This window comes from Theobroma cacao, chromosome 4, assembly GCF_000208745.1.
Source record: "Theobroma cacao cultivar B97-61/B2 chromosome 4, Criollo_cocoa_genome_V2, whole genome shotgun sequence".
In the NCBI taxonomy this organism is placed as follows: Eukaryota; Viridiplantae; Streptophyta; class Magnoliopsida; order Malvales; family Malvaceae; genus Theobroma; species Theobroma cacao.
The window spans coordinates 29,868,482-29,894,109 of NC_030853.1; the positions used below are offsets into that span (position 1 = coordinate 29,868,482).

Here is a 25,628-nt window from a genome sequence, read left to right on the forward strand (position 1 = left end):
CTTCTGCACCAGACCTTATCAAGTCCTTTTTCTCATTGATTGATATAACTTCATTGCCTTTTGAAATGCATAGAGGCATAAGCGTAGATTTCTCTCCAACAGTCAGAAATTTAGTCCAAGATTCCTTGACACCATAATCCTTCATTACCCATATCTCAACAGGGTAGGAGGAGAGAGGTTGATTAAGTTAAAATTTATGATTATAAAATGTTCAGCAAAGTCTTCCATCAAGAACCCCGATTTTCAAATAATTGAAGGAAGTTTGTGGCTGATCAGGAATTGGAACTATGCTAAATCTCTCCATCTTTAAATCGAAAGCTTGGATTTCTACTGTCACTCTTTTGGCTGTCAGCCAATGGAGAGCTCCATTGACAAAAAACCCTGAAAGATTTAGGAAAAGGAGAGACGAGAAGTCGACAGAGGGTGATTGAATCATTCTCCATGAATTATTTCTCAGTGAAAAGATGGAAACTGTCACCTCTGAGTAAAAATCATATGAGATTGGACGCCATGTCTGAACACCCAAAAGCACTTTGTAATCATCAGTAGATGAGTCATAACCAAAACCATGACAATAAAGAGCGCCACTTGATGGAAAACAAGGATCTGGCAACTTCTTGTAGTCCCCAGTCGATGGGTTCCACAAAAAGACCTTGTCCTTCTCAAGAGCTACGGCTACCAATCCATGGCATGATCCCATGATCCTGACTCGATGGTCCTGTCTTTTTGGTGGAAAATCAAGGGGTACTTCGCAAAAAGATGCTTCGTAATCTACCAAGTTGAGGCGAGAAGGGGTCGATGTAATAAGAACACTCGTTCCCGATGCTCGTTCCAACTGCATTCTGGCGAATGAAGGACTGGAGATCAAAGAGTACCATGACCTGGAAACGCACTTGAATCTCAGCAAAGACTTGACTGGCAATCGTGCGAGTATCTCCTCTATGATATCTTGAGAAAGGTCTGGCCTCGACATGTTGTTTTGCTTTTGCTCCATCTGGTTTCCTCCTCCTGTCATTCTAAAGCCCAAGGCAGGGTTAAATAGACCTTGGGACTGTTCTTTTTCATTCATGAATAATCAATGATTCAAGCACAACTGCACAAGTTTTCAACCTGTCGGGGAAGCTCAATTTCAGTAGAACTAAAACTGAGGCTAAAAACTTATTTTACTAATCTTTAATTAACTTTAGGATGTCAATATCAGCTATTTTTCTCAATAGGATAATACTCTTTTTTTATTATCATGAATGAAATGTATTCGGCATTAAAGATATGTGATTATTTTTCATATAAATTATATGATTTATATTTATTATTTAATGTATTTTCAGGGTATAATTTTATATATTATTAAAAAACCCAATGTTATCTATTGTTAATTGTTAATAAATAAAATTTTAATTGTTTCTTTAAATAATAAATTTTTAATTGTTAATGAACAAATATTTTCAAAAAATATTTATTTTGAAAGATTTTTGAATATTTATTTTTTTAGATTTATGAGATTGACACTATATTACGTAATGATAATTTATCAAATATAAATCATAAATTATAATACCATTATTCAAATTTATAAGAGCTAGATGATTAATTTAAACAATAAAATACATATTGTATAACTAAAGGACACTAGATGTAAAATTATGAAAGAAACTATAGATATTATGATTTTAATCACTACATATATAGGAGTATTTGGAAGTGCAGGACTTCACTTGAGCACAACCCAGTTTCCCTTCAGAAAAGTTATAAATGCAATCTTCTTTGACTGGTTTTCATGGAAATTACAGCAGCTGTAGTAATTTCTGACATAAATCATGATAAAGTTTTTTTCCCTGAAAATGCATTGGTTCAAACAAAATTAAAGGAAGTTTGAACAAATTGATCTGTTTCGGGGAACAGCACCTTTCAAGAAACATATTCTTGTTCCTCGTCGGAATTGCTTTGTCCCTCTTTTGCTGTTCATTCGCAGGAAGGTTAATAGAAATGAGGTGAAACTAGACTCTCCATGTCCGCAACAGCTTCACACTGTTCCGGGTCTTTCCGAATACTAAATTTTTTGAACTTCGCTTCATCATCATCATCATCATCCTCATCCCTGATTATAAGTAGAACTGCTCTTCTTTCTGAAAGGCGAAAGGCCTGAAAGGAACAAAGGTAGTTACTTTCAGTGCGAAGCAATCTAGTCCAGGAACCCGTACTGCCAAAGTCCTCCATTACCCACCACGAGTGAGAAGGAAACAAACTAGCAATAGAAAAAGTTAGGCAAAACCTCAAGTTAAAAGGGTTACCACGCCAATGCAGTGGTGACGATTCATCGAAATTCTCTCCCGCTGAATCAAAATAAAGGATGTCATGAAATTCTCTGTTGAATGACATAGACCACCCTACTAACCAAAGGAGAGCTTCATTGACAAAAGAGCAAGGCGTTTCAGTTCCATTGTTGGAATAATTAGTTTCAAGGTAGGGAGGGTTTTCAATCATTCTCCAGGAATTTCTTCTCAGTGAAAAAATTTCAGCTTCCATTGATGATTGCACCACGCCTTCAGTCCTTCCAAGGAACAACTTGTAAACGTCAGTGGATGAGTCATACCCAAAACCATAAACAAAAAGCTGACTAAGATAGGCTTCAGATGAAAGAAAAGGATCTGGCAACTTCCTATAGTCTCCGGTAGTTGGGTTCCAAATAAACAAATCCTCGGTGGCGTTAAGGGCTACAGCCGCCAAACCATTGCAGGAACCTAGAAGTCTGACAGGTTCCCAAGCTTCTTTCGGCGGAAAATCGAGATGTTTCGGATTCTCTTAAGAAATTGAGGTCATCATCCGTTGATAAAAGAATGTTGTGAATTCTGATCTTCGGAGTCTTCCAATACTTGTTGGAGGTGCCGTTTGGCGAACTGGGAGCTGCAGATCAAAGAACCCCATGACTTTGACAGGGACCTGAATCTCTGCTGGGATTTCACAGGCAACCATAAGAATACCTCTTCTATAATAACTTGATGCAAATCAGCCGTTGCCATTGTCTAATGAAGGTTGGATGGGTTTCTTTCTTTGCCGACTATTGCATGCCAAAGGCTGCAGCAGTTTTATTTCATGGGATTAAGAAGGCATATATACTCATGTTTTCTTAGTACATATATATATATATATAAACTCTAACTTACTACTTAAATTATATTATAACTATTAACTAGATATTGTAATCTAATTAGATATTAGTGTTGTATTATAACTTTAACTAAATGATTTATATAATTATTTTAAACTAACAAGTGAAGAATAATTCAAACACTGACCTTGCATATTTTATTTTTGAGGGTTTTAATTTTTATATTTTATTTTAAAGGGTCGTTACATTTAATTCACAACTGATAGTATATATACTGACAGTACGTTTAATATAAAGTCCAGACATAAAGTCATTTAAAGAAGGTACAAAAAATGAGTGTCAAAATTACTACCCTTGTAATTAGAATGCAAGGTTATAGCATCAATTTTATGGCAAAGAAGTGTCAGACTTGAGATTCTCATATCAAAGCAAAGGACCTTGTTTTATTTGTTAACAGTTTTTGCTCTGGTAATCCCTGTGTCTACCAGCTCAAACCCATGACTGAAGGGATCATAAAATAAATGATGCAGGTTATAGTATTTGGAAACTCATTCAAAGAGAGAATCAATCAAGGAAAAGATGAAAGAAAGAAGGGACAAGTAAATGATTTGGGAAATCATTGATCTCTCTCTCTTTTTTCTTTTTCTTTTTTTTTTCTAACAATCAATCAGTACTAGAATTAAGGTACTGAATCTCCCATATCAAAGCTCTTAAAACTTTAGAAGTTGATCTTCAATGTTTTACACTCAATTACACCTCAATTATGTACAAATTAGCAATTATTATATGCAGCAATCAATGGCATTCCAATGGGTGGCAACAAGGTTCCAGGCTTATAAATTCTTGTTTGTGGTTAGCAACTCAACAGCAAAAAGATTTTGAAAGGTGAGAGCAAGAGAAAAAAAGACCATGGAAACAATGTCCATGAAGAAGAGACTTGTGATAACCAAGGTAGTCTCCATTATGCTTCTGCTAGTTGCAGTTCAAGCCCAAGAATTATTTCCTTCTGATTATCCCTCTTCTGAAGAGACCTCTCTCCTTTCAGAATCTGAATTTCCTCAAGATTCTGAAGACACCAATTTGCCCCTCCAGACCCAACAGTTGCCCCTGAAAACGCAGTCAATTTCTGAAAAAACCTCTCTGCCTTCAGACTCTGAATTTCCTCAAGATTCTGAAGACACCAGTTTGCCCCTTGAGACCCAACATTTGCCCATTGAAACACAGTCATTTTCTGAAGAAACCTCTCTGCCTTCAGAATTCGAGTTTCCTCAAGATTCTGAAGACACCAGTTTGGCCCTTGAGACCCAACAGTTGGCCATGGAAACTGATTCACATTCTGAAATCCGTCAGCCTCCTCAATCTCCTGCACCTTTGCCTTCAGAAACACCGTTACCTCCAGAAACCCCATTGCCTACACAAGCTCCAATTTCTCCAAAACGTCCATGGACTCCAGAAAACACTTGTAAAACAAAGTGTGCTACAACGTGCATGAGAAAGAAAGTTCCTATACTTCATAACTTATGCAACAAAGTCTGCAGGAAAAGATGCATACTCCTTTACTCGCAGCTGATCTACAATTGTACTAATCATTGTGCAGAGTCCATGCCCAAAAATTTCAAATCAGGTATTAAAACTACCTAAATTAACTTCCATTCACCCTTGTAATTCTTCTTTTTGGAATCCAATGCTGTATTCATTGATTTCTGATAAAAAAGACTCTTCTTGGTATTCTTGTTCTTGCAGATAAGAAGAAAGTGGCAGGCTATGTAAAGTACTGCTACCAGAAGTGTATCAACAAATTCTAGGCTGCTGTAGCTTGCTCTTTCAAATTATATATTATGTCTGAGATTTGTATCTGAATAAAAGAACCGTGAGATTGATCTTCTCATTGGTTTAATGACTATTTCTACCAATCAATAAAATATCTATAAGATTAATGTTCATTGTCTATTTCGACATCTGAGTCCATCAGCCAGGACTTGATGGATATCTTGGTATTATTTTTATCTGTTTTCTATAGCAGTTTTGATTTCCTCTACTTGAAAATTAGGTGGGAAGGTAGAAAATATAATTCGAAAAAATATGCATTCCATCTGCCTTTTGGCTTGGCATGATCTGCGACCAAATGTTGGCCCTCTCTCTTCTTTGAGTTTCATATAATCAATAAAGGACAAATTGTAGTACTTGCAGTTTAGGCAATTCTCCAAGTTCATAGACTTCCTCATTTCCTGTCTTAAAAGATTTTGATGAGTTTGGACAATACAAGAAGCAACTGAAACTAGACTTCTGTTGAGATTTGTGTTATAATACGAGATCAACAACGTTGATCTTAATTGATGTTAACAAGATTCATAAGTTTTCTGTTATCGACAGCATTCTCTTTTTATCTTACTCATTATTTCTACTTACAGCCTTCAATGAACAAAATGGCTACAAGCAACTTAAAAGTTCTCAAAATGACTTGATTGTGTCAAATTCATTACAAGCAATGTGGAAGTTGGTGCCATGGTGCTTTCTTTTACTCCCTCCTCTCACTCCATCTTCCAATTTGCTTCTGATGCCAAGCAAATCCTTTTGGTCATGTGATAAGTCTCAGGATTCCTTAAATAGAGCCTTGTGCTGCATCCAACAGTACCCAAGTCCGCCGATGGAAAAACAGATTCATGTCAGTTTAGGCCAATCAAAGATTGGAAACAGAAATGACAGTTGTTGAATGGTCAACAGTCAGTTTCAGTTGCTGATAAGAAAATCGAAGTGACACTGCTCTGAACCTCAAGCAATGTGAAGGATTTATACAAATCAACTAAGTATGCTACAAGAAAAGAAACTCTATGATCAAGTTAGAAGAACTCATAACAAGAGAAAAATTAGAGAATAAGCTTCAACTAGTGTAAATGGTAGGCTGCAGCAGTGCACGAATGAAATAGTTCTTTGCATGCTAATAAATCTATAGACCCGAGGGGCAGAGTATAATTGCTTCTCTAAGTTAAGAAATTAATTAAGAATTGTAAAAGAAACAGAAAGAATAAGCAAAGAATGCAACTTGGATAATGAAGTTGGGACAATAACCCACAACACTAGCATTGTACGAAGTTGTATTAAACTTGGATTGGTTCTTCAAACTTCTACTTCTACCTAAACTAAACTTTTCAACAACTTGAAAAGAAGATGTGCAAATTGAATTTCATAGTCACTGTCACTTTAAAAAACCAAAAAAAAAAGAATTATTTGACTTTCTCTTTAATTTAAAAAAAAAAACTGGAAAAAGAATTGAATGAGTTAAATGGAGTAGAATGAGAAAAGGAAATTAATCTTATAGGTTTTCACATGTGATGTGAAATAAAGGGGAACAAAATTGAAAAAGGCATATACACGCCATGGCAAATTTAACATTTATCCTTTAAGAGGGGCCGGGCCTGAGTTAACTCGATAAAGAATGTCCAAGTTGACTCAAAAAGAAAACGGCTCACTTCCAGCCTTTCTTCTCGTTTCTTCTTTTATTATTCATTTCTTCTGTTTTCTGGAATCTTTTTTGTCTTTGGGTGCTCCATATTTCCATCAAAATTGTTTCTTGAGAAAGAGCAAAAGAGTTTACAGAACAATTGAAGTCATGAAAAAAGAAAGAATAATTCAGCAGCTACCGACAGCAGCTGAAGAAGAAGCTGAAATTCCGATTCTTCCCCAAGAAATCATAGTAGAAATCCTTTCAAGATTACCCATCAAATCCCTTTGCCAATTCAGGTGCGTTTCCAAACTTTGGCTTTCTCTTATATCAGATCCCCTGTTAGCCAAAGCCCACCTCAAACAAACCATTAAAAATGATTACTTTTATTCTCAGCGGAAAAGAGTGATCATTTCCTCACATAATTTGTACTCTCTTGAATATGAATCAATTGGTAAAGACGCTAGCTGTGATGAAAATTTGGTAGCTTCAGAGCTTGATTATCCTTTGAAAGACAACCCAAATGGATTGGCTGAGCTATTAGATTCTGCTAAAGATGGTTTTTTGTATTGTGAAAGAAGTGAGGATGATGAATTTCCTGTAATGGTAAAACTAAACTTGCCATGTTGTGTGAACCCAAGGAATTGGGTTGATATCTTGGGTTCTTGTAATGGGTTGGTTTGTATTGCCCCCGATGAAGATACTCTTTTCTTGTTTAACCCTTCCACTAGAGAATCCAAAAGAATCCCTGACCCGCCTTCCGAGTATGCTGCTAGTGGTTTAAGTGTTTATGGGTTTGGTTTTGATTTTGTTAATGATGATTATAAGGTGGTGAAACTAGGGAGTGGAACTGTTTGTGTTTACTCATTAAGAACTGATTCTTGGAGAAAGGTTGTGAGTTTCCCATTTGATGATAATGTGTATGAATCCGGAGTGCTTCTCAATGGGGCTATTCACTGGATGGCCAGTCGTGGAGATGGGGCGGATTATGAGTGTGTGGTTGCTGCTTTTAGTTTAGAAAAAGAGGTTTTTTTAGATATGCCTGCACCTGACGTTGTCGATACTAGCTTTGAATTTGTGGTAGGGGTTCTTAATGGATGCCTCTGTGTGCTTCATAGCCGCAATCAGATGCACAATGATTTTTGGGTGATGACCAAGTATGGCATAGGCGAATCATGGACTAAATTGACCCTCAGTATCTCATACATATGCATGAAGCCTTTGTGTTTGGCACACAGTGGAGAAGCCCTGCTGGAGGTTGATGGGAAACTGTTGCTGTACAACTTGGAAGATGACAGTTTTAGGTACTTAGAAGTTCATGGCATTCCTGCTGGGGATGGTTTTGAAGCAGATACCTACTTGGAGAGCCTCATTTCGCCCAATGGCTACTGTAGGAGTGGAATGCAGATGCAATATTGAGTACCAACGAAATTTAGGAGCCTGGGGATGGTGAAAAGAGCTAAAGATGAAAAATTAATAGCATCTGTTCCTATTATTTTCTGTAATTTTACTTATTTGTGAGCTCTGCTCCCTAGAATACATGTTTCATACTCTTGTGCTTAAAGTATCTCTTTCAATACATATGTTGTGACAACTTTGAGTGCAAACGGTTGACACATGAGGCAGAAAATGAACAGGTCAGTTTTCACGTTTATCTTTTTTGGACAGGAAGGTTGAGGATCTGAGTGCCAAACCTTCCTGTTCTCGGTCATGAACCTATAAGTCGTAATGAAGCCTTCCAGTCTCCTTTTTATTATGATTTTATGCAAGTTAGTCTCTCTGATACTGTTTTTTATTGATCCTTTAGTTAGAACCTATTTCCTCCTTTGGCAGGCATTTAGAGAGATGACTAAATACCGGTTGCCTTGTGTTTGGCAAAGTTTGAGTGATCTCAAAATTTCAGTGCATCACTTAGTTTTCAAAGAGCTTTCCCTCAATATTTCCTGAGATACGGAAAAATCCCTGATTTGCTGAGATTTAGGTATCTATGGGGATTGGGCAGAAGAGAACAAAATCCCATATAAAAGGCAACAAAGCCAATTCTGATGCTTTATCAGTCCTCCTGGTTTTCCCATATCGAGCCTGCACTTGAAAAACATATTGATCTATTTCTGGTCAATCTCAAATGCTAAAAAGACATTCGATATGTAACCAGGCTCTGAACTTCAACCCTTCAATAAACCATGTGAAGGATTTATTACATACATAGACAAACAATTTGTTCTAGTAACTCGACAATCTTTAACTTTTCCATCTTCACAAACATATGGAACATATATAAGCTGGCTTTTGGTCCATTTTGTTGCTGATTTTTCACTGCCGTTCCATTAGATCAATCCCAAGTGACCAGAGCTTTCCAGTTATTCCCGGAACTGTACATTCTAACAAGTAACTTGGCCAAACCACGTTTTAATTATAAAATCCTCAATGCATAATAACAACAATTACAGGCTGATGGTAAATCTTTAAGGTATAAGAGAATGCAACAATAGGAGGAGTTAACCAATGTTCAAAAGTGATTATCTACCTCATTTTTTTAACATGTGTGTGAATTCTTCTGCCTTGCCTGACAGGCTAATTACTGAGATTTGGAGAAATTAGACTCTCCGTATATACAATTGCTTCATGTCGATGGGGATGAAAACGAGCATTCCAGTCTTTACACCGACTTGGATCATTGCAGAACATAGTCTTTTCGACTTGTAATCCAAAGCCGTTAGCATCATACGTCCTAATTTCTTGCTGTGGATCACCTAGTAGTATGAAACCTTTGCGTTTTAAAAGGTACAAAAAGGAGTTCCAGAAACAAGACCATCGATTATGCTTGGGCATTCTATGTATCTTTGTCCAAGATTCCTTAACGCCAGGTTTCATCCTGACCCAGAACTCAATACCACCACGAAGGTCATTTGTAATCGGTTTCCTGCAAGCAACGCAAAGTCTTTCCCCGACTCCAAATAAGCTGCCTGTGTGGAAGTAGAACGCATCGTCGTTGACAAGGTCAGGTTGTGGCATTTCATAGAGTCTCTCGCTCTTTAAATCAAACCCGAAGATTCTCTCCTCGCCGTAATTCTTCCAATAGAGAGCTCCATTGCTATAAACCCCATTAGTTAAAACACCAGTCCCGTTGCGTACTCGCATGTTTCTCCACGAATTTTTTCTCAGTGAAAAGATCAGAAGCCGTGAATTATCAGTTAGAATCACCTTGTAATCATCACAGGATGGGTCATAACCAAGACCCCCAAAACAATTCCTCATAGCTGGAACTGACAAAACTTTATAATAATCTGGCAACGTCTTGGAGTCTCCGGTTGATGGGTTCCACAAAACCAGATGCCTGGGGTTGCCAATGCCTAAACATACCAACCCATGACACGAACCGAAGAATCGGACATGATCATGGATATCACGTGTTCTGGTTTGTGGAAAACGAAAGCGTACGGGAACAGGGAGGCGCGATGGTTCACAATCTATGAACCGGAATCCATCAGGTTTTGATATAAGAATCTTTAGAGCAGTGATTTCAGGATCCGGTGACGATGCTCGTCGGTAGTGGTTTCTGGTGAATGGAGGGCTAGAGATGAAACGGCTCCATGACTTGGAGACGCTCTTGAATCTCACCAGAGACTTGACAGGCAAACGTGAGAGTATCTCATCTAGAATATCATGAGGAACGTCAATAGGCCTTGCCATGTTTTCTTGCTTTCTTCTTCGGATACTGTTCTTCTCAGAGAGCGGCTGCAGGAAGTTAGGTTACAGGAGTTCTTTCAATAGTAGTTCCTTTTATAACTTTTTAAGCAAACCATAGAACAGATTGATCAATTAACCTTCCACCCCTTAGTTTTTATTTATGATCTTAGAAGAAGAATCACAGTTGTATTAGGAGAGACAAATGGAAATACAGCAGTAACAAATAATTCTCTCTCCTAATACAACTGTGTTTCTTTTCATTCTTATTTTGTATTCAAATTGATCATTAAGAAATATGATTGCTATATATTTGATCATTAACAAATAATTTTCCTTGCATCCTATAACAAAGAAAGCTAATCCTGCAAGCCCAGCATTACATTCACTGATTACGGTTTTCTTTCTCCCGTAATGAACCTGCAACAGCTTTCCATTGAAAAACTGCAGCAGAATATTCAACCAGCAAACAAGAAAGATCACTCAAACATTTAAGGGAAAAGTTGGAGCAGCTTCAACTCATTGTTGAAACTGTGATAAACCTTGTTCAACCAGCAGCATAGCACTCCAACTTTCTGTTGCCGTGCTTTAGTGCTCCCTTGCTTCCCCTAACCTTTTCTCTCCAGCATGTTGAATTCATTTTCTCTTCATCACCCTTGCGGGTTTTTTCATTTCATTCAGCTTGTGATGATTAACAACCCTGCAGCTGGAAAAGACTCTTGATCATACACCCTGTTATGCCAAGAGCCAAGGTGCAACAGCAGCAGAAGAAAAAAAATTCCATGGCGTAATAGTAGTAGAACTTTTCTCCTCGCCATTCGAACCGTGGATGGTACACTCCTACCAGCACTCCTACTCTAATGACTAAATAAGTTTTGTATTTTCCGAGTCCCACTCAACAAATCAAGCTTTCTCACTTTCTTTCAACATCCACTGTCATGTCACCTAATTCTAGACTCATAGCACCCCCTAAAGAATATCCTTAAACTTCACTCCCCCTGATGAACCTTTCCCCCACCCACTTACTTTTTCCCCTGCTCTTCTCCCTATCCTCCCTCATTCCTCTAAAAGCTCTAAACCATTACCCTTCCCTAAACCAAAACAAAAAATGAACAGAGTTTCTTAATCCCCCCCCCCCCCCTAATTAAATTCCCATTACAAATCAAATCCTCAAATAAATAATTTCCTTTATTCTCTTTTTTTTTCAACTTTTTTTTTATTATTATCCTGAAATTATACATCATTCCACTTATCAATTTAATCCGAAACTCCATCATTTTTCTTTTGTTATACTAGGTTCTGTCTGCACACACTTTCGGGACCCAGCCTGATGAGTGTGCAGTGACACATGCTCCTCGTGGACCCATTAGTGTTATGGATGATCTTCTTTATATTTGGGGAGAACCTTGTCTTCTAACAAGACCATCTTTCAGAGCACAGGCTCAAGTTTTAGATTCTTGCACATTTAAATGTCAACAATGACTTTGGTTCTTTCTTGGATTGTATTTTGTATTGTTCAGTTCACAGGGGTTATTAAGTTCTTTTTTTTCCCAATGATACATGCTTTAAAGTGCTCTTGTGAATCTGATAATATGTTTATTTGATGAATTTTCCCCTTTTTTTGTGGAATTGGAAGATTCTGTGGGTTAAAAACCCAATATCATATGCATTGGCTATTCCACTTTGTTGGTATTTTGCTTCGTCTTTTTTAGATAGCCCATGGTCTACATTGGAGTTGGACACATTGTTGTCATACTTTAGGCTTATTTTGTATGTCGAAGGCCAGGCTACTTGGGCTGGAAAACAGAACAAAGAACAGGAAATTGCAGTAAAACAATAGCCAGAGTACATGCATGAAGGAAAGATCAACAGAAAAAAGAAAGCCTACAAACTTACTTTGGTGATGAAAAACCCTACAAACTCAACATGTAATGGTAAGAAAACTAGATAGTCTATTTTAAATTCTGGGTTTGAAATGTTGCAGCAACTCATTCAGTAGAAGAAAAAACAAAGACACTTCCACCTTTGAGGAAGTAAAGAGTAGCAGGCATATCCTTAAGCAAACTATTGATGGCATGGTCATGTTGGTACTGAGTCATTTTTAACTTAAAAACCAGTTATAGTTCATCTACTTGGTTATTTTATTCTTGTTCCGTGCCTGATAGGCTAATGACTGAGATGAGGTGAAATCAGACTCTCCATATATGCAATTGCTTCACGTCGATGCGGATGACCACGAACCTTCCAGTCTCTACACCAACTTGCAATTGGATCATCGCAAATCATAGTATTTTTAATTTGTCTTCCGATACCGTTAGCATTATGCGTTATAATTTCTTGCTGTAGACCACCTAGTACTATAAAATCATTGTTTTCTAAAAGGCATTTGAAGGAGTTCCAGATACGAGGCCATTCATCAAACTCGGGTGTATTACGTATCCTTGTCCAAGATTCCTTGACGCCATGTTTCTTCATCAACCAGAACTCAAAACCACCAACGCCAAGTCTTTCTCCACCGACTTCAAATAAAGTGCCTCTTTGGAAGTAGAGCGCATCGTTATTGACAAGGTCAGGTCCTGGCACTAGATAGAATCTCTCTGTCTCTAAATCAAAACCAAAGATCCTACCATCGCCGTAATTCTTCCAATGGAGAGCTCCATTGCTATAAACCCCATTAGTATAGACACAAGGCCCGTAGTCTAATTGTATCCTTCTCCACGAATTTTTCCTCAGTGAAAAGATCACAAACAGTGAATTATTACTTAGAAACACTTTGTAATCATCAGAGGATGGGTCATAACCAAGACCCCCAATACAATTCCACATAGCTGGAACTGGTATAACATCATAATAATCTGGCAAAGTCTTGGAGTCTCCGGTTGATGGGTTCCACAAAACCAGATGCCTGGGGTTGCCAACACCTAAACATACCAAGCCATGACACGAACCGAACAACTGGACATGATCACTGATATCAGGTGTTGCTTTTGGTGGAAAACGAAGGCGTACGGCAGCAGGGGAGTGCGATGGTTCACAATCTACGAACCTGAATCCATCAGGTTTCGATAGAAGAATCTTTAGAGCAGTGATTCCAGGGTCCAGAGATGATGCTCGTCGGAGATGGTTTCTGGTGAATGGAGGGCTAGAGATGAAACACCTCCATGACTTGGAGACGCTCTTGAATCTTAGCAGAGACTTGACAGGCAAGCGTGAGAGTATCTGATCTAAAATATCTTGTGGAACGTCATTAGGCCTTGCCATGTTGTCTTGCTTTCTTCGGATACTGCTCTTCTAAGAGAGCGGCTGCATGAAGTAAGGTTGGAAGAGTTCTTTCGATACTATTCTTTATATAACTTGTAAGCCAACCTTAAAACAGATTAAATTAATTAATCTCTCACTCTGGTGTAGTTCAGAAGAGACGTATTTAGGTATCAAGCCTAAATCTTTTATAGTTTCTCTCCTAGTGCAACTGTGTTTCTTTTCTACGATGAAGCAGATTCAATTCTCTGTCATTTCATTCTTATTTTTTAAAGTGCTCCTGTGACTATCAGAGTCGGAAGATTCTATGTGGGTTGAAAACCCAATTTCACATGCAATGGCTATTCCACTTTGTTAGTCTTTTACTTAGCCTCTCAGAGAGCCCATGGTCTATATTGAAGTTGGACTTTTTGTCGTTATGCTTTAGGCTTATTTTGTACATACAAGGCCCAAAAATAGACGCTGCTTGTGCTGGTAAACATTACAGAGAACCGAAAATTGCAGTCAAGCAATAGCAAGAACATGAAGGAAGATCAACAAAAATAAAGCCTACAAACGAGCAAACTTACTTTGGTGATGAAAAAGCCTACAAACTTAACATGTAATGGTAAGAAAACTACATGGTGTTAATTTAAATTTCTGAGTCTGAAGTGTTGCAGCAACCCGTTCAGTGGAAGAAATACAAGGACAGTGCTCCTAGTAATTACCTTGAGGAAGTAGAACGTAGCAGGCATATGCTTACGAAATTATTGATCATACTAAGGATCTTGCTCCAGGCATGATCATGTTGGTGTAAGTCATTTTTGACTTAAAAACAAGCTCTAGTTTATCTACTTGGTTTACACACATTCTCAGCATTTGTGCTTATGCTCTAGACGGCACTCGGCTCTTACTTACCAAAGTATCACTAGGAGAAATGGTCCTTTCAAAACTATTGTGCCAAAAACTGTGGCTTAACCATCATCAAATCATGGTCTCTGATTATTTTTTGGGGAAAAGATCATGGTCTCTGAAAAACGGAAAAAAGAACATGGCTATGGAGGTATGCAATATTGACAGGTATGATTCAAATGGACACAAGGCATTGTTATCCAAAAACAACTTAACAGTCTTCAGTTACATCCAACCCGTCAAAAAACTAGCTACACATGCTATTCAACATACATGATTTAACCTAAACAGGTTATTACAAAAAGTAATCTCAATCAACATAGCCTTTTTCCACCTTCACGCATAATCTCATGTGCAAGTTTATATTTTTCTACAGATGCTGCCCCGCATTCCACATATTTACAAGCAGTTTCTCTTAAACTCCAGACCATAAAGGCCTTTAGTTCTTGGGAGCTTATCCCTGAGTCAGCACCACATAGAATACGATACTCGGCATTTCTCATCCACCGATATAAGATATATTGAGGAGGAAGTTCCCTCATGTCCAACAGTTTGAACACTTTCAAGACATGTCTGCATAGTACCCCTATAAATTCAAACATTTGACAGCTACAATTAACACTGAGGTTGACTGCACTAAAGGTAACAGCATGTTTGTCATTCTCATTCCCAGACCGTCGAACCACATACCTGCTAATAGCCCCTTCTTCGTAAGTCTTTATCCCAATATAACTATAAGATTGGAGAAGCTCATCTTGAAATATTTTGAAGATGGTAAAAGTATAGAGCCTTCTACATTGTTCTTCAACTGGTTCCTTTGTTTGCAGATAAGCCTGCAAATTAAAAGAATTGAAATCTTCTTTTCTTTCCTCTTCACGACTTTGCTCAAGTCCCTGTTCATATCGCGAGATAAACTCTCTAAGTGGTGTTTGACCATTTACTTGTGTACCAAATAATGATTCAACACTTTCACCTATGGGGATGCCAGCAAAAAATTTTCCCCGCAAATACAATGGAACCCAACTTTCACGCTTTTCATACATATGTTTCAGCCAAATGTTTTCCCTCAAGCAATATTTAGTAATAAGCAAATTCCATGTGGTATTGAACTCAACAGTTGTCTGACTTTGATAGACACACTTTTCGTACTCATATCTAAATTCATTAGGCATTGACCGGAAATTCTCTCGCTCCTTGGCTCTAATCTGCCACAAAGAAAAACGATGATGAGTCCCAGGAAAGACTTTAGCAATTGCTTGCTGGATGGCCATGTCTTGATCAGCAATAATTGACTTGGGATGGCACCGAGACATTGCCCTAAACCATGTTTGAAACAACCAAGTAAAAGACTCCTTTGATTCATTAGCAATCAGAGCAGATCCAAGTAGCACCGGCTGCTTGTGGTGGTTTACTCCAACAAATGTTGCAAATGGCACCACATAGTTATTTTTCCTGTATGAAGCATCAAAAACAATAACATCACCAAATTGACTGCATGAAAATCTAGACCTGCCATCTGCCCAAAAAATGCTCATGCAACTACCATTGTCAACCTCTACTGAATAAAAGAATCCGGTATCTTCTGCTTGTCTGGTTTGAAAATACTGAAAAAGTACAGAGTACCACTCAGCTCCAATTTTGTTTTCTTGGCTTCTTTTGACAAGCTTGCCGTTATTTACTTCAACTAGATCCATAGAGGCCAGGCCACCAGCTTCCTCCTCTAATAATTTCTTTGAAGCTGTGGAAAATTTCCTCTGGTACACCGTATGCACTTCAAGATCGTGATTATGATCTTTGTGAAGACGGTCTACTATCCAAGTGCCGGAGTCTTTCCTCTTAATCCTCATATATGCCCCACAACCTACTCTTGAAGGGTGCTGAAACCCTTCCTTTGAGCACACAAATCTGCGGGAAGTAATTGAACCATCATTCTTTGACCGAAACAACTGACCAATCCGAACTCTAAACCCAGCACCTTCAGCATATGCTTGATAATATCCATATGCTTCATTAGCTGAATTAAACTCTAGACCCGTGTATGGTTCAGCTATAGATTGCCCTCCATCTCCTCCTCGTTTGTGCCGTTTGAAATTAATGATGCCAGATGGGATCAGTCCCCCATTATCTATTTCTTCCAGCAATTTGACTTTTGGCCTACGCAACACTTCAACCAATGATTTTGTAACCACAGGAGGGGTCTGCTGCAAAATAGGTGAATGGCTTTCGCCTACAGGCCCAAGTTCATGGTTATGATCCTTCTGAATTTGGTCAATAAGCCACTTCCCTGAATCACGTCTTTGTACCCTAATGAAAGCAGGACAACCTGTCCTTGAATTCAGCTGAAACCCTTCTTTTGAGCACACAAATCTTCTCGATGAAACTGACCCATCGGTTCTTGAGCGATACAGCTGACCAGTCCGAATTTTGAACCCGACACGGATTGCATACTGACCATAGAACTCACGTGCCTCATCTGCTGAATCAAACTCCAAACCCACATACGGTTCCATTCTAGACTCTCCTTCGTCTTCCACATTACCATTGTTAAGCATATGCACCATACCAACAGGGTAGGCTTTCACAAACATAGCATTCACGCATTCTCCACTGTTAGCATTTATATCTGAGCTGCCTTAATTAAAATCAAATAATTAGAAGAAGATCACCTAATATGGCTTTGATCTTTCTACCTCAGCAACTCCAAATAAAATACTTGTACTGCTTTTCTGAGGGTGCAAATTTTCTTCAAAATTTTCCTGATTAATCAATATCTTTGTAAAAATGCATCATTTAACAGATTAAAGCCAAAAGAATGAAGATTCCACCTGCATCTTTAAAATCCAATTGAAAAATTTTTTAAATTAAAAAAAAAACCGTTCTTTTTCTTTCTTTTACTTTTATGTGGAGTCACTATAATGGACTAGGAATTGAAAAATTAACATATACAATAATTTGATGAAGAAATGAAGAGAAACCCAGAAATTCAATCACATAAGAGAGCTCAAAGAAAGCATCAAAATTTAACGGCAAACAAATAACAACTGGATTAACGGCAAATTAAGACAAATTAAAATCAGGGGTTCCCCTCCTCCCCCAAACCCCAAGAAAAGGTGAACAATGAATTACCTTTTGAAATCTGTGAAGTGGCTTGAGCCTGAATCAATGCCCATATCCGGGTCTAGAGTCAAATCACTAAATCTGTATAATCTGTTTCTGATTTGTCTCCTTTTTTTGGCGGGAAATTATTGGGCAGAAGGAAAATAAGAGATAGGAAAATTAAGGGTTTTGAAAGGAGAGAAGAGAAGTGGTTGATGCTGCTGTTGGCTCCTAATCTTCCATTGACCGCTTTCTTCAGCATCGGCTCTTCTCTTTTCTGTCTTGCTATATAGTTACTATAGCCCATCACGTCTCTTTTTTATATATATATAGTTATTTCATTTTTTTATGTTTATTTAGTTTTTTTTTATTCTATTACTATTTCTGAATTTTATTTTTATTGTATTTCTTGATTCTATTATACTATCTCATATTTTAGATAATTTTTAATTTTTAAATTTATTTATTAATAACATAATTATATTTAATTCATTCATAAATATTTATACACAAATAATATATTAAATATGAATTTATATTTGATATATTACGTATTTACATGTTAACACTTAATAATATGATTTCATAAATATGCAAAAATAAAAATTTAACTTTTTAAAATAAATATTTATTTAAAATTTTCAATTTTTAAAATTATTTACTAATAAAAAATCATATTTAGTTCACTTATAATATAAACTTTATATTATATTTCATGAAAATTGATTAATTAAATTTACTTAAAAAACAGAGAGAAGGCCACCACACCAGGCAGAAGAACAGAGCTTCAGCCACAAAATTCCTCAGTCTCTCTCTCTCTGTATTGTTCTCTGCTCTTGTCAAACTGACAATAACAGCAGTTGAATTCACTCTCAATCTTTGCAAAGTCATTCTCTCGCTGGATACGATTTCATCTTCCAATGTTCCAACTTGGAATTCCAAATCCAATAACTCAGTAAGTTCCATTCTGATTCTTCTATGTACCTATTCAGTTGTTTACCTTAAATCTTCCATTTTTGCCTTAAATGGAAAATACCCATTAATGTAAATTAGTGAAAACACTAATATTCCATGGCCAGAGCTTCATCATTCCTAATAACCTTACTTAGGCAAAACCCTCGTAGACTCCAAAGCCCTAATACCCAGATTAGAAATCTCAGTGTAGATTCCAAAGAAACGAATTTTATTGCGAAGGAATTGAGAGAAATTCAAAACCAAAGTAGAGAAACAGATGATGCTATAAACCAACCAAATTTAGACATTGTAAAGCAAGTTTGCAAGATTACTAGAACAATACCCAGGTGGGAGGAAAATCTGCTCTCAAAGTTCCCTTCTTTTAATTTTTCGGATCCTGTGTTTTTTCGGGAGCTTTTGAGACAGCAAGAAAATGTGTTTCTCTCTCTGTGTTTCTTTCACTGGCTGCGGTCTAAATATGATTTTTCACCTGACCTTGATTCCTGTAATGTGCTTTTTGATAAGCTTGTGGAGGCTAAGGCCTGTAAAGCAGCAAGAAATTTTCTTGAACAGACTGGTTTCAGCCCTGAGCCGCGTGCTTTAGAGCTTTACTTAAGACGTCTTTGTGAGGTTGGATTGGTCGAAGAAGCAGTTGAGGTGTTTTCCATGTTGAATAAGATTGGATATCGTCCATCAGTAGCAACGTGGAATTTAGCATTGTTGGCTTTTCTTAAGGTTGGCAGGAATGATTTTGTGTGGAAATTGTATCAGGATATGATAGATTCAGGTGTTGTGGTGGATATTGATGTTGCGACTGTTGGTTGTCTGATTCAAGCCTTTTGTAATGATGGGAATGCTTCGAAAGGTTATGAGCTTCTTCGACAGGTTTTGGAAGATGGGTTGGTGCCAGATAATGTTGTTTTTAACAAATTGATTGCTGGATTCTGCAAGACAAGGAATTATGGTAGAGTATCTGAACTTCTTCACACAATGATAGCTAGGAATCGTGGTCCGGATATTTATACATATCAGGAAATCATTAATGGACTCTGTAAGAAGAGAAAGTGGCTGGAGGGTTACAGGATTTTCAATGATCTCAAGGATAGAGGGTATGCTCCAGACAGGGTCATGTATACAACAATGATTCATGGTCTATGTAAGATGGAGTGGCTTGGGCATGCTAGAAAACTGTGGTTTGAGATGATTAATAAGGGAATGCTCCCAAATGAATACACTTATAATGCACTTCTCCATGGGCTTTACAAGGTCCATGACCTCGAAGAGGCAGAAAAGTTATTTAAGGAGATGCTGGACAGAGGCTATGGAGAAGCCACTGTGAGTTACAATACCATGATAGCAGGGTTTTGTTGGCATGGAAGGATGGATGAGGCTTATCGTTTATTTGAAGAAATGCCTGAAAAGGGCATTGTTCGTGATTTAATCACATTCAACACTCTGATCAAGGGCTTTTGCATGGAAGGGAAAATTTTAGAGAGTCTAAATCTTCTGAAAGAACTCTTGGTACAGGGTTTACAGCCGTCTACTCCCTCTTATACCCCTATAATCAAAAATCTATGTCAGGTGGGTCACATGCAAGAAGCCAAAGATTTGTTGAATGATATGCAAACTAGGGGTCTAGAACCAATAGTCTGTACACATGATCATGTCATTGCTGGATTGTGTGAGCAAGGATATGTTGCAGAGGGGATGGAACGGTTGGTAGAAATGCTGAAGAATAGACTCAAACCACGAAAGGAGACTTTTGAGAAACTGGTTCAGTGTCTCTCACAAAGTGATAGGTTAGATGATTCTTTACTTGTTTTGGATTTTATGTTTAGAATAGGTTATGCACTTAGAAATGGCATATGCCATTCCCTGGTTACCAAGTTTTGCGAAGGAAATGCCCATTTTGTTGAATCATGTTTAGGAGAGGTTTTAGAAATAAATTAAGCAAAGCTTTTCCTTTTTGTAACGTATCTATGATGAACTAGCAAAGATAATCGATGCATGTTCTTTTGATTGCTTTGGGTATCTTTAGATCATCTCGAGACTAACATTGCACTGATTTTCACTTTTTATGACAACCAACTAATAAGATGAATGTTAATGTTGAATGAGTTGAAACTTGCATATATTGTAGAACAGCAAAATGCTGTCCAATGGATGACATTCAATCAATCTGAAGCTTGTCTGCATGTATCTACATCTAACATACTTTGCCCTGGCTAAAGGAACAATACAACAATGAAATTATTGGTTTTAAAATTCCGAATTTTAGCATGTAATGGAAGTCAACCATGAGTCTGTCTCATTTTCAGCAAGCTCTTCATTTGATTACCTTGTTTCTCCCCCAACAACTTTGAAAAATTTATTCTAGTTATTATTTTTCCTCATTGATGAGAAACATGCTTCCATTGTTGATTGTGTTAATCTAGTCTCTTTGATCATCATTTTCCTTTCATTGAATAAATATGCCAAAATTTTGAACTTAGTGTTGACATTTCAAGGGGTTTATGCTTACAAATTTGCAGAAATTTTATCCATGGATTTTCTGAGAAATTATGGTATTGGACTTTTGAGTATGTCCATGTACAACTTTGAAGTTTCAATTTCCCAATTTCCATGAAATTTTACCCATGGGGGATGATCCTATAGTTTGAGTTATTAAAATCAACTCAATTTCCAATTGAAAACCCTACTCTCAATTGTAAAGTTCTCCCATTTCTCATTGAAAACAAAAGAGAGAGACATTATACTTAAAAAAAATTAAACAATTTAAATAAAATTTTAATTTTTTATAACATTTATAATATGTTATGTCACTTGTTTATTGTATATCTCGTGGTATGTTGATATATCATAATAAATGATAACATGATATATAAATGTAACAAAATGATTTGATCATATAGCATTTTTCGTCTTTCACATCAATAATTAAGGTCAATTAGTTCATAATTAGTCACAAAGACTTTTTTACCTCAAAATAAAATTTCATGGATTTGATTAAATATAATAAAAAAATTAAAAATTTTAAAAAATTTTAAATAATTTAATAATTTTTTAAATATTATACCAAAAAAATTATTACTAATTATCACAATTTAAAGTGTTTTATAATACAGAATTTTGAGTTTTGTTTTTTTAATTGGATGACTCCAACAATAAGATAAAGGTCAAATTGAAAAAATCTAAAAAAGTTATAAACTCCCAATCAAATTAAAGTAAATATTTGATGATTAATTATCAGGTTTCTTAATAACGCGTGGACCCCACCTTACCAACCATTTTGATTGGCTACCTACATCTCTATATATATATTCCCACGGTTACTTGACTCTCTACCCATCTCATTTTACGAGAAAACAAGAGAAGGAGCAAGGAAACAGAGAAAAGACGATGAACGGATACGAGCGCGTGAACAGCAAGGGCGCCAGCAAGGCGGAACAGATAGATCTAGAGTCAGGGGAGACTCTTTACCCGGGAATCAGCTACGGCGAGAACCAGTTGCGATGGGGCTTTATCCGCAAGGTTTACGGCATCCTGGCGGCACAGCTGGTTCTCACCACCGTGGTCTCCGCCTTCGTGGTGTTGTCGGCTCCGGTCAACGAGCTCCTCCGCGGAAATTCTGGCCTCTTACTCTTCCTCTGTTTAATCCCCTTCATCTGTAAATTCCTCTCCTTTTTTTCCTTTTTTGTTTCATTTTGATTTTTTTTTCACGCACTTTAATCCTGGTAAATTCTAAATTTTTTTGAAAGAAATGTTTGTTAGGGTTCCTTTAAATACTATTATATGTGAATTAGAGCAAAATTTTTTCAATTTTTATTCTGAAGTTGTTCTTTTTGAAGCATTAGGTTAAGGTTAGATTAAATTAATCTTTTTCTAGCGTTAGGTTAAGGTTAGATTAAATCCATCTCTAAAATCAGGGTTTCGATGGATGAGCAAAGCTGGGTTATTGAATTTGTATAAAATGATGATAAAATTTAATTGCAATATATGATGCTTTTAAAGAAAATAGAGAATCGTTTGAAGAAAGGGTTGATGGGATTTATGTGTAGAAAAGATTCTTAACTGTAGGGCTTAAGTAAGGATTTGACAGTTTTCTGCCATTGTCACTGTATATTGATTCTATCTGTTTGCTGCTTTATTCCGACGCTTTTCATAGGTAATTTATAGTTTAAGGACTTATTGCTGTCTCTTTTTGTGTCATTTAATTTGTAATGTTGGGTTTTTAAATAAAGTGTTGTGCACTATTCGTAACAGAAACTAATGCTGGAGACCTTCTACTTTGCTTTGATGATTTGTATGTTGGAATATGATAAAGAGAAGTAGAGAGTTAAGACTTTGAAACCAAAGTAAATACTGGAAAGCATATTAGCAATAGCCTATTGCTTTTGTGTGAGTTTTGTTTACTTTGTTGCTTTCCCATAATAACTTTACCTTTGTTTGAAACTGTTTACCGGCTTTTGTGCTGCAGTTGGTACCAATAATTATTGTAATCAATGGAAAATGACTAACCATTGAGCTTTCTTGTAACTTTTACTAATTTACATTTCTCTTTGTTTGGGTTTAAAATATTTGGAAGTTAATAGTTTTCATGACCTATAATTTTTGTAAACTTAGAACTTAAAATTTGATGCTGTATACCCCTTATAATGACCTAAATTTGCTTTATTTGAATTCTGATAAGTTTGGTAAGATTGGTCTCAGACTCTCAGTAGTCATTGAAGTCATATTTGCCCTCAACCTTATTTTCAGATTGATATTAAACCTGAATAAAACATATATTTCTTTTAAAATGGTTAAAAGCAGACAAGTTAAGAACTCCCTGACTTTATTTGTAATCTACTAGCTTGAATTATAAAGGCCTCCTTTTCTCCCAAGCATTTACTCATATCTGAAGGAGCCATGTTTCATTTGTTGTGTCACGCTGCTATGCCTTATTGTAACTATAAAACTTAATTCATGCAGTGTTGTGGCCCTTGCACGTCTATCACCAAAAGCACCCTGTGAACTTGATCGTCCTTGGCCTCTTCACTGTGTCACTGAGTCTCACAGTTGGTGTGAGCTGTGCTAATACTGATGGTTAGTGCTTACCTGATGTTTTCTGTTAACAAATCCTAGGTTTAGATATAAATATAGAGTTATACTCTTAACTATTTGCTTTCATTGTATGATTTCAGGAAGAATTGTGCTTGAAGCACTGATTTTGACAGCAGGTGTGGTTACATCTCTTACTGGCTACACTTTCTGGGCATCTAAGAAGGGCAAGGACTTTAGCTATCTTGGCCCAATTTTGTTCACCAGCCTTATTATCCTCATCCTAACTGGTCTAATCCAGGTGAGATGTGTCTGTCGTCTACCTATGCAATTGGAAGTTCAACGCTATATGTATTTGTGCTTCCAAATACTTAAATGTAGGATTCATCTGACTTGGTATATGTTTTATTATCATGCAGATGTTCTTCCCACTCGGCCCAACATCTGTTGCCATCTATGGTGGAATTAGTGCCTTGATTTTCTGTGGATACATTGTCTATGACACTGACAACCTGATCAAGCGCTTCACATATGATGATTACATATTGGCCTCTGCTGCTCTCTATTTGGACATCCTGAATTTGTTCATTTCCATTTTGCGGGTGCTGAGATCTGGGGATAATTAGATGTACAGTATTTCTCACAAGGTGAGATTGGCAAGAAATCATATGGCCATGGAACTATCGTGTGAAGCATAGGAAAAGTATTAATTTTCTATATAGTATATTCTCTCTTGTGGTTTTGTACCAGCACTAGTGCTGGCTGCTCCAATTTGCATTTTCTAACCTGTTAAGTTTGTGATATGCGGATGCATAATTGGGATTATCCCAACTTTACTATTGCATTTCTCTTCTTGTTTGATATCAGTCTCCTTTTTTTTATTATTCTTTAGTAATTTTTGTTCATGAAGCTGCTTAAGTTGGGGAATTGCTTACCCTTGTAGAGATTGTATATTAGCCATTGTCAATCGATCTAGCAATGAACTTAAACAAGCTTCCTAGATTTTTGTAATGGCTGCAGTCTTTGCTTCATGCTTTGCTGCAGATCAGCATCTTGTCCCGTTTCTTGGAATGTGCTAATCCTTGAAATTGGGAGTTGGCATATCAAGGAGAAATGTTAGCTAGTTAAAGTCTTCATCTTTCTTATTGGGAGTTTGAGTAAAAATATAAATTCATAGTCCACAAGTAACAACTGAGTAGGCATAAACCTCTCCTACTTTCATTCTCTTCTACTCTCCTTACCATTTGTACCCCAAAGCCTTCATTTCACCTTCTTATTGCTCTTAGGCCGAGACTTGGATCACCCTAACCTTCCACCCCAAAGCGGGCTAGCCATTCCGCACAACCAATGTAACCATCCCAACCGGTGGTTTTCCAGGCTGCTTATCATCGAATCACCCCCACCTCGCGCCCTCCTCCATCCTCAAGGGCAATGGAAAGAATGGTGAACAAAGAACCATAGAGATATAAGAAACAGAGAGCCGCTTGAGACTTCGGACCAAACAGTTGGTCAAGAAGTTAAAAGGAAATGAGAACCATGCCTAAAATCATATTCATGCCAAATGGGAAAACAAAGGGTCTCATCCCCTAATGAGACAAGTAGAGCAATCACCGATTGAGCAAATATTAAGTTGTACCCCGCATCTCGTTTGCCTTGCAACAAAACAACATCATCTCTAAAGCATATTGGTCAACGTGGGAGACTACAGGGGGAAAATGGTGGCCAAAGAAGGAGAGAAAATGAATGACCAAAAAGAAATATTGCCAATAAGGCTATGCCTGAAGAAAGCAAAGAACATAGGAAGAGGCCAAAGAGGAGGGGGTAGAGGGAACATGGATGAATGGCCTTGAAGATACACATCCCAAAAGCACCAAAATTGGTCTCTAGTGTCAATTTCACTACAAAAAGGCAAAGTTAATGATCATTCATACCAAACTGATAACAAAGTACTTCATAAAATATAAATTAGCATACCATCATTTACCCCAACTACGACCAAACACTGTAATGATAGAAAGAAAGCCCAGAAGATGCATATAGATAATTTGGTATTCAAGTGACTGAAGCAAGGAGCAAGGCAATAAGATTGAGATGAAGAAGATACATATAAATAATTTGGTATTCAAGCGACTGAAGCAAGGAGCAAGGCAA

General features: G+C 37.1%; 9 protein-coding genes across 11 annotated transcripts; 4 read left to right on the forward strand and 5 right to left on the reverse strand.

Moving 5' to 3' along the window:
- Window positions 212-1,015, reverse strand: LOC18603364 (F-box/kelch-repeat protein At3g06240). Its single transcript, XM_007035284.2, has one exon. The coding sequence runs from the start codon at window positions 1,013-1,015 to the stop codon at window positions 212-214; it is 804 nt and encodes a 267-aa protein (XP_007035346.2).
- Window positions 1,978-2,973, reverse strand: LOC18603365 (F-box/kelch-repeat protein At3g06240). The gene is made up of 2 exons (XM_007035285.2): window positions 2,874-2,973; window positions 1,978-2,801 (listed from the first exon to the last, which is right to left on the reverse strand). Exons 1-2 carry the CDS (start codon window positions 2,971-2,973, stop codon window positions 1,978-1,980), a joined length of 924 nt encoding a protein of 307 aa, XP_007035347.1.
- LOC18603366 (putative uncharacterized protein DDB_G0290521) lies at window positions 4,019-5,004 on the forward strand. Its single transcript, XM_007035286.2, has 2 exons — window positions 4,019-4,733; window positions 4,853-5,004. Exons 1-2 carry the CDS (start codon window positions 4,019-4,021, stop codon window positions 4,912-4,914), a joined length of 777 nt encoding a protein of 258 aa, XP_007035348.2. The 3' UTR covers window positions 4,915-5,004.
- LOC18603367 (F-box/kelch-repeat protein At3g06240) lies at window positions 6,528-8,199 on the forward strand. The gene has a single exon (XM_018118713.1). The coding sequence runs from the start codon at window positions 6,546-6,548 to the stop codon at window positions 7,968-7,970; it is 1,425 nt and encodes a 474-aa protein (XP_017974202.1). The 5' UTR covers window positions 6,528-6,545; the 3' UTR covers window positions 7,971-8,199.
- Window positions 8,954-10,509, reverse strand: LOC18603368 (F-box/kelch-repeat protein At3g06240). The gene has a single exon (XM_007035288.2). It carries the CDS (start codon window positions 10,242-10,244, stop codon window positions 9,126-9,128), a length of 1,119 nt encoding a protein of 372 aa, XP_007035350.2. The 5' UTR covers window positions 10,245-10,509; the 3' UTR covers window positions 8,954-9,125.
- On the reverse strand, window positions 12,405-13,499 carry LOC18603369 (F-box/kelch-repeat protein At3g06240). The gene is made up of 2 exons (XM_018119134.1): window positions 12,530-13,499; window positions 12,405-12,445 (listed from the first exon to the last, which is right to left on the reverse strand). The coding sequence occupies exons 1-2, from the start codon at window positions 13,497-13,499 to the stop codon at window positions 12,405-12,407; spliced, it is 1,011 nt and encodes a 336-aa protein (XP_017974623.1).
- LOC18603370 (protein FAR1-RELATED SEQUENCE 7) lies at window positions 14,542-17,783 on the reverse strand. 3 transcript variants are annotated; one of them, XM_007035291.2, is made up of 2 exons: window positions 17,514-17,783; window positions 14,542-17,019 (listed from the first exon to the last, which is right to left on the reverse strand). In XM_007035291.2, the coding sequence occupies exon 2, from the start codon at window positions 16,973-16,975 to the stop codon at window positions 14,702-14,704; it is 2,274 nt and encodes a 757-aa protein (XP_007035353.2). In that variant the 5' UTR covers window positions 16,976-17,019; window positions 17,514-17,783; the 3' UTR covers window positions 14,542-14,701. The 3 variants fall into 3 exon arrangements, with proteins under 3 accessions (XP_007035353.2, XP_007035354.2, XP_007035352.2); XM_007035292.2 differs by having other exon boundaries at window positions 14,542-17,010; window positions 17,514-17,763; XM_007035290.2 differs by having other exon boundaries at window positions 14,542-17,015; window positions 17,514-17,763.
- LOC18603371 (pentatricopeptide repeat-containing protein At5g18950) lies at window positions 18,252-20,474 on the forward strand. The gene has a single exon (XM_018118703.1). It carries the CDS (start codon window positions 18,555-18,557, stop codon window positions 20,385-20,387), a length of 1,833 nt encoding a protein of 610 aa, XP_017974192.1. The 5' UTR covers window positions 18,252-18,554; the 3' UTR covers window positions 20,388-20,474.
- On the forward strand, window positions 21,763-24,343 carry LOC18603372 (BI1-like protein). The gene is made up of 4 exons (XM_007035295.2): window positions 21,763-22,104; window positions 23,409-23,522; window positions 23,621-23,778; window positions 23,897-24,343. Exons 1-4 carry the CDS (start codon window positions 21,837-21,839, stop codon window positions 24,101-24,103), a joined length of 747 nt encoding a protein of 248 aa, XP_007035357.1. The 5' UTR covers window positions 21,763-21,836; the 3' UTR covers window positions 24,104-24,343.

Excerpts from the sequence above, each read along its gene's own strand:
- LOC18603364 (XM_007035284.2), bottom strand. The coding sequence starts at position 1,015 with ATGACAGGAGGAGGAAACCAGATGGAGCAAAAGCAAAACAACATGTCG.
- LOC18603365 (XM_007035285.2), bottom strand. The coding sequence starts at position 2,973 with ATGGTTGCCTGTGAAATCCCAGCAGAGATTCAGGTCCCTGTCAAAGTC. Across the intron at positions 2,802-2,873 it reads CCAAACGGCACCTCCAACAA|AGAATCCGAAACATCTCGAT; the intron begins GTATTGGAAGAC and ends CAATTTCTTAAG.
- LOC18603366 (XM_007035286.2), top strand. The coding sequence starts at position 4,019 with ATGGAAACAATGTCCATGAAGAAGAGACTTGTGATAACCAAGGTAGTC. Across the intron at positions 4,734-4,852 it reads GCCCAAAAATTTCAAATCAG|ATAAGAAGAAAGTGGCAGGC; the intron begins GTATTAAAACTA and ends TTGTTCTTGCAG.
- LOC18603367 (XM_018118713.1), top strand. The coding sequence starts at position 6,546 with ATGTCCAAGTTGACTCAAAAAGAAAACGGCTCACTTCCAGCCTTTCTT.
- LOC18603368 (XM_007035288.2), bottom strand. The coding sequence starts at position 10,244 with ATGGCAAGGCCTATTGACGTTCCTCATGATATTCTAGATGAGATACTC.
- LOC18603369 (XM_018119134.1), bottom strand. The coding sequence starts at position 13,499 with ATGGCAAGGCCTAATGACGTTCCACAAGATATTTTAGATCAGATACTC. Across the intron at positions 12,446-12,529 it reads TATCGGAAGACAAATTAAAA|CATATATGGAGAGTCTGATT; the intron begins ATACTATGATTT and ends GTGAAGCAATTG.
- LOC18603370 (XM_007035290.2), bottom strand. The coding sequence starts at position 17,557 with ATGGGCATTGATTCAGGCTCAAGCCACTTCACAGATTTCAAAAG. Across the intron at positions 17,016-17,513 it reads CACTTCACAGATTTCAAAAG|CTCAGATATAAATGCTAACA; the intron begins GTAATTCATTGT and ends TAATTAAGGCAG.
- LOC18603371 (XM_018118703.1), top strand. The coding sequence starts at position 18,555 with ATGGCCAGAGCTTCATCATTCCTAATAACCTTACTTAGGCAAAACCCT.
- LOC18603372 (XM_007035295.2), top strand. The coding sequence starts at position 21,837 with ATGAACGGATACGAGCGCGTGAACAGCAAGGGCGCCAGCAAGGCGGAA. Across the intron at positions 23,523-23,620 it reads GAGCTGTGCTAATACTGATG|GAAGAATTGTGCTTGAAGCA; the intron begins GTTAGTGCTTAC and ends GTATGATTTCAG. Across the intron at positions 23,779-23,896 it reads TCCTAACTGGTCTAATCCAG|ATGTTCTTCCCACTCGGCCC; the intron begins GTGAGATGTGTC and ends ATTATCATGCAG.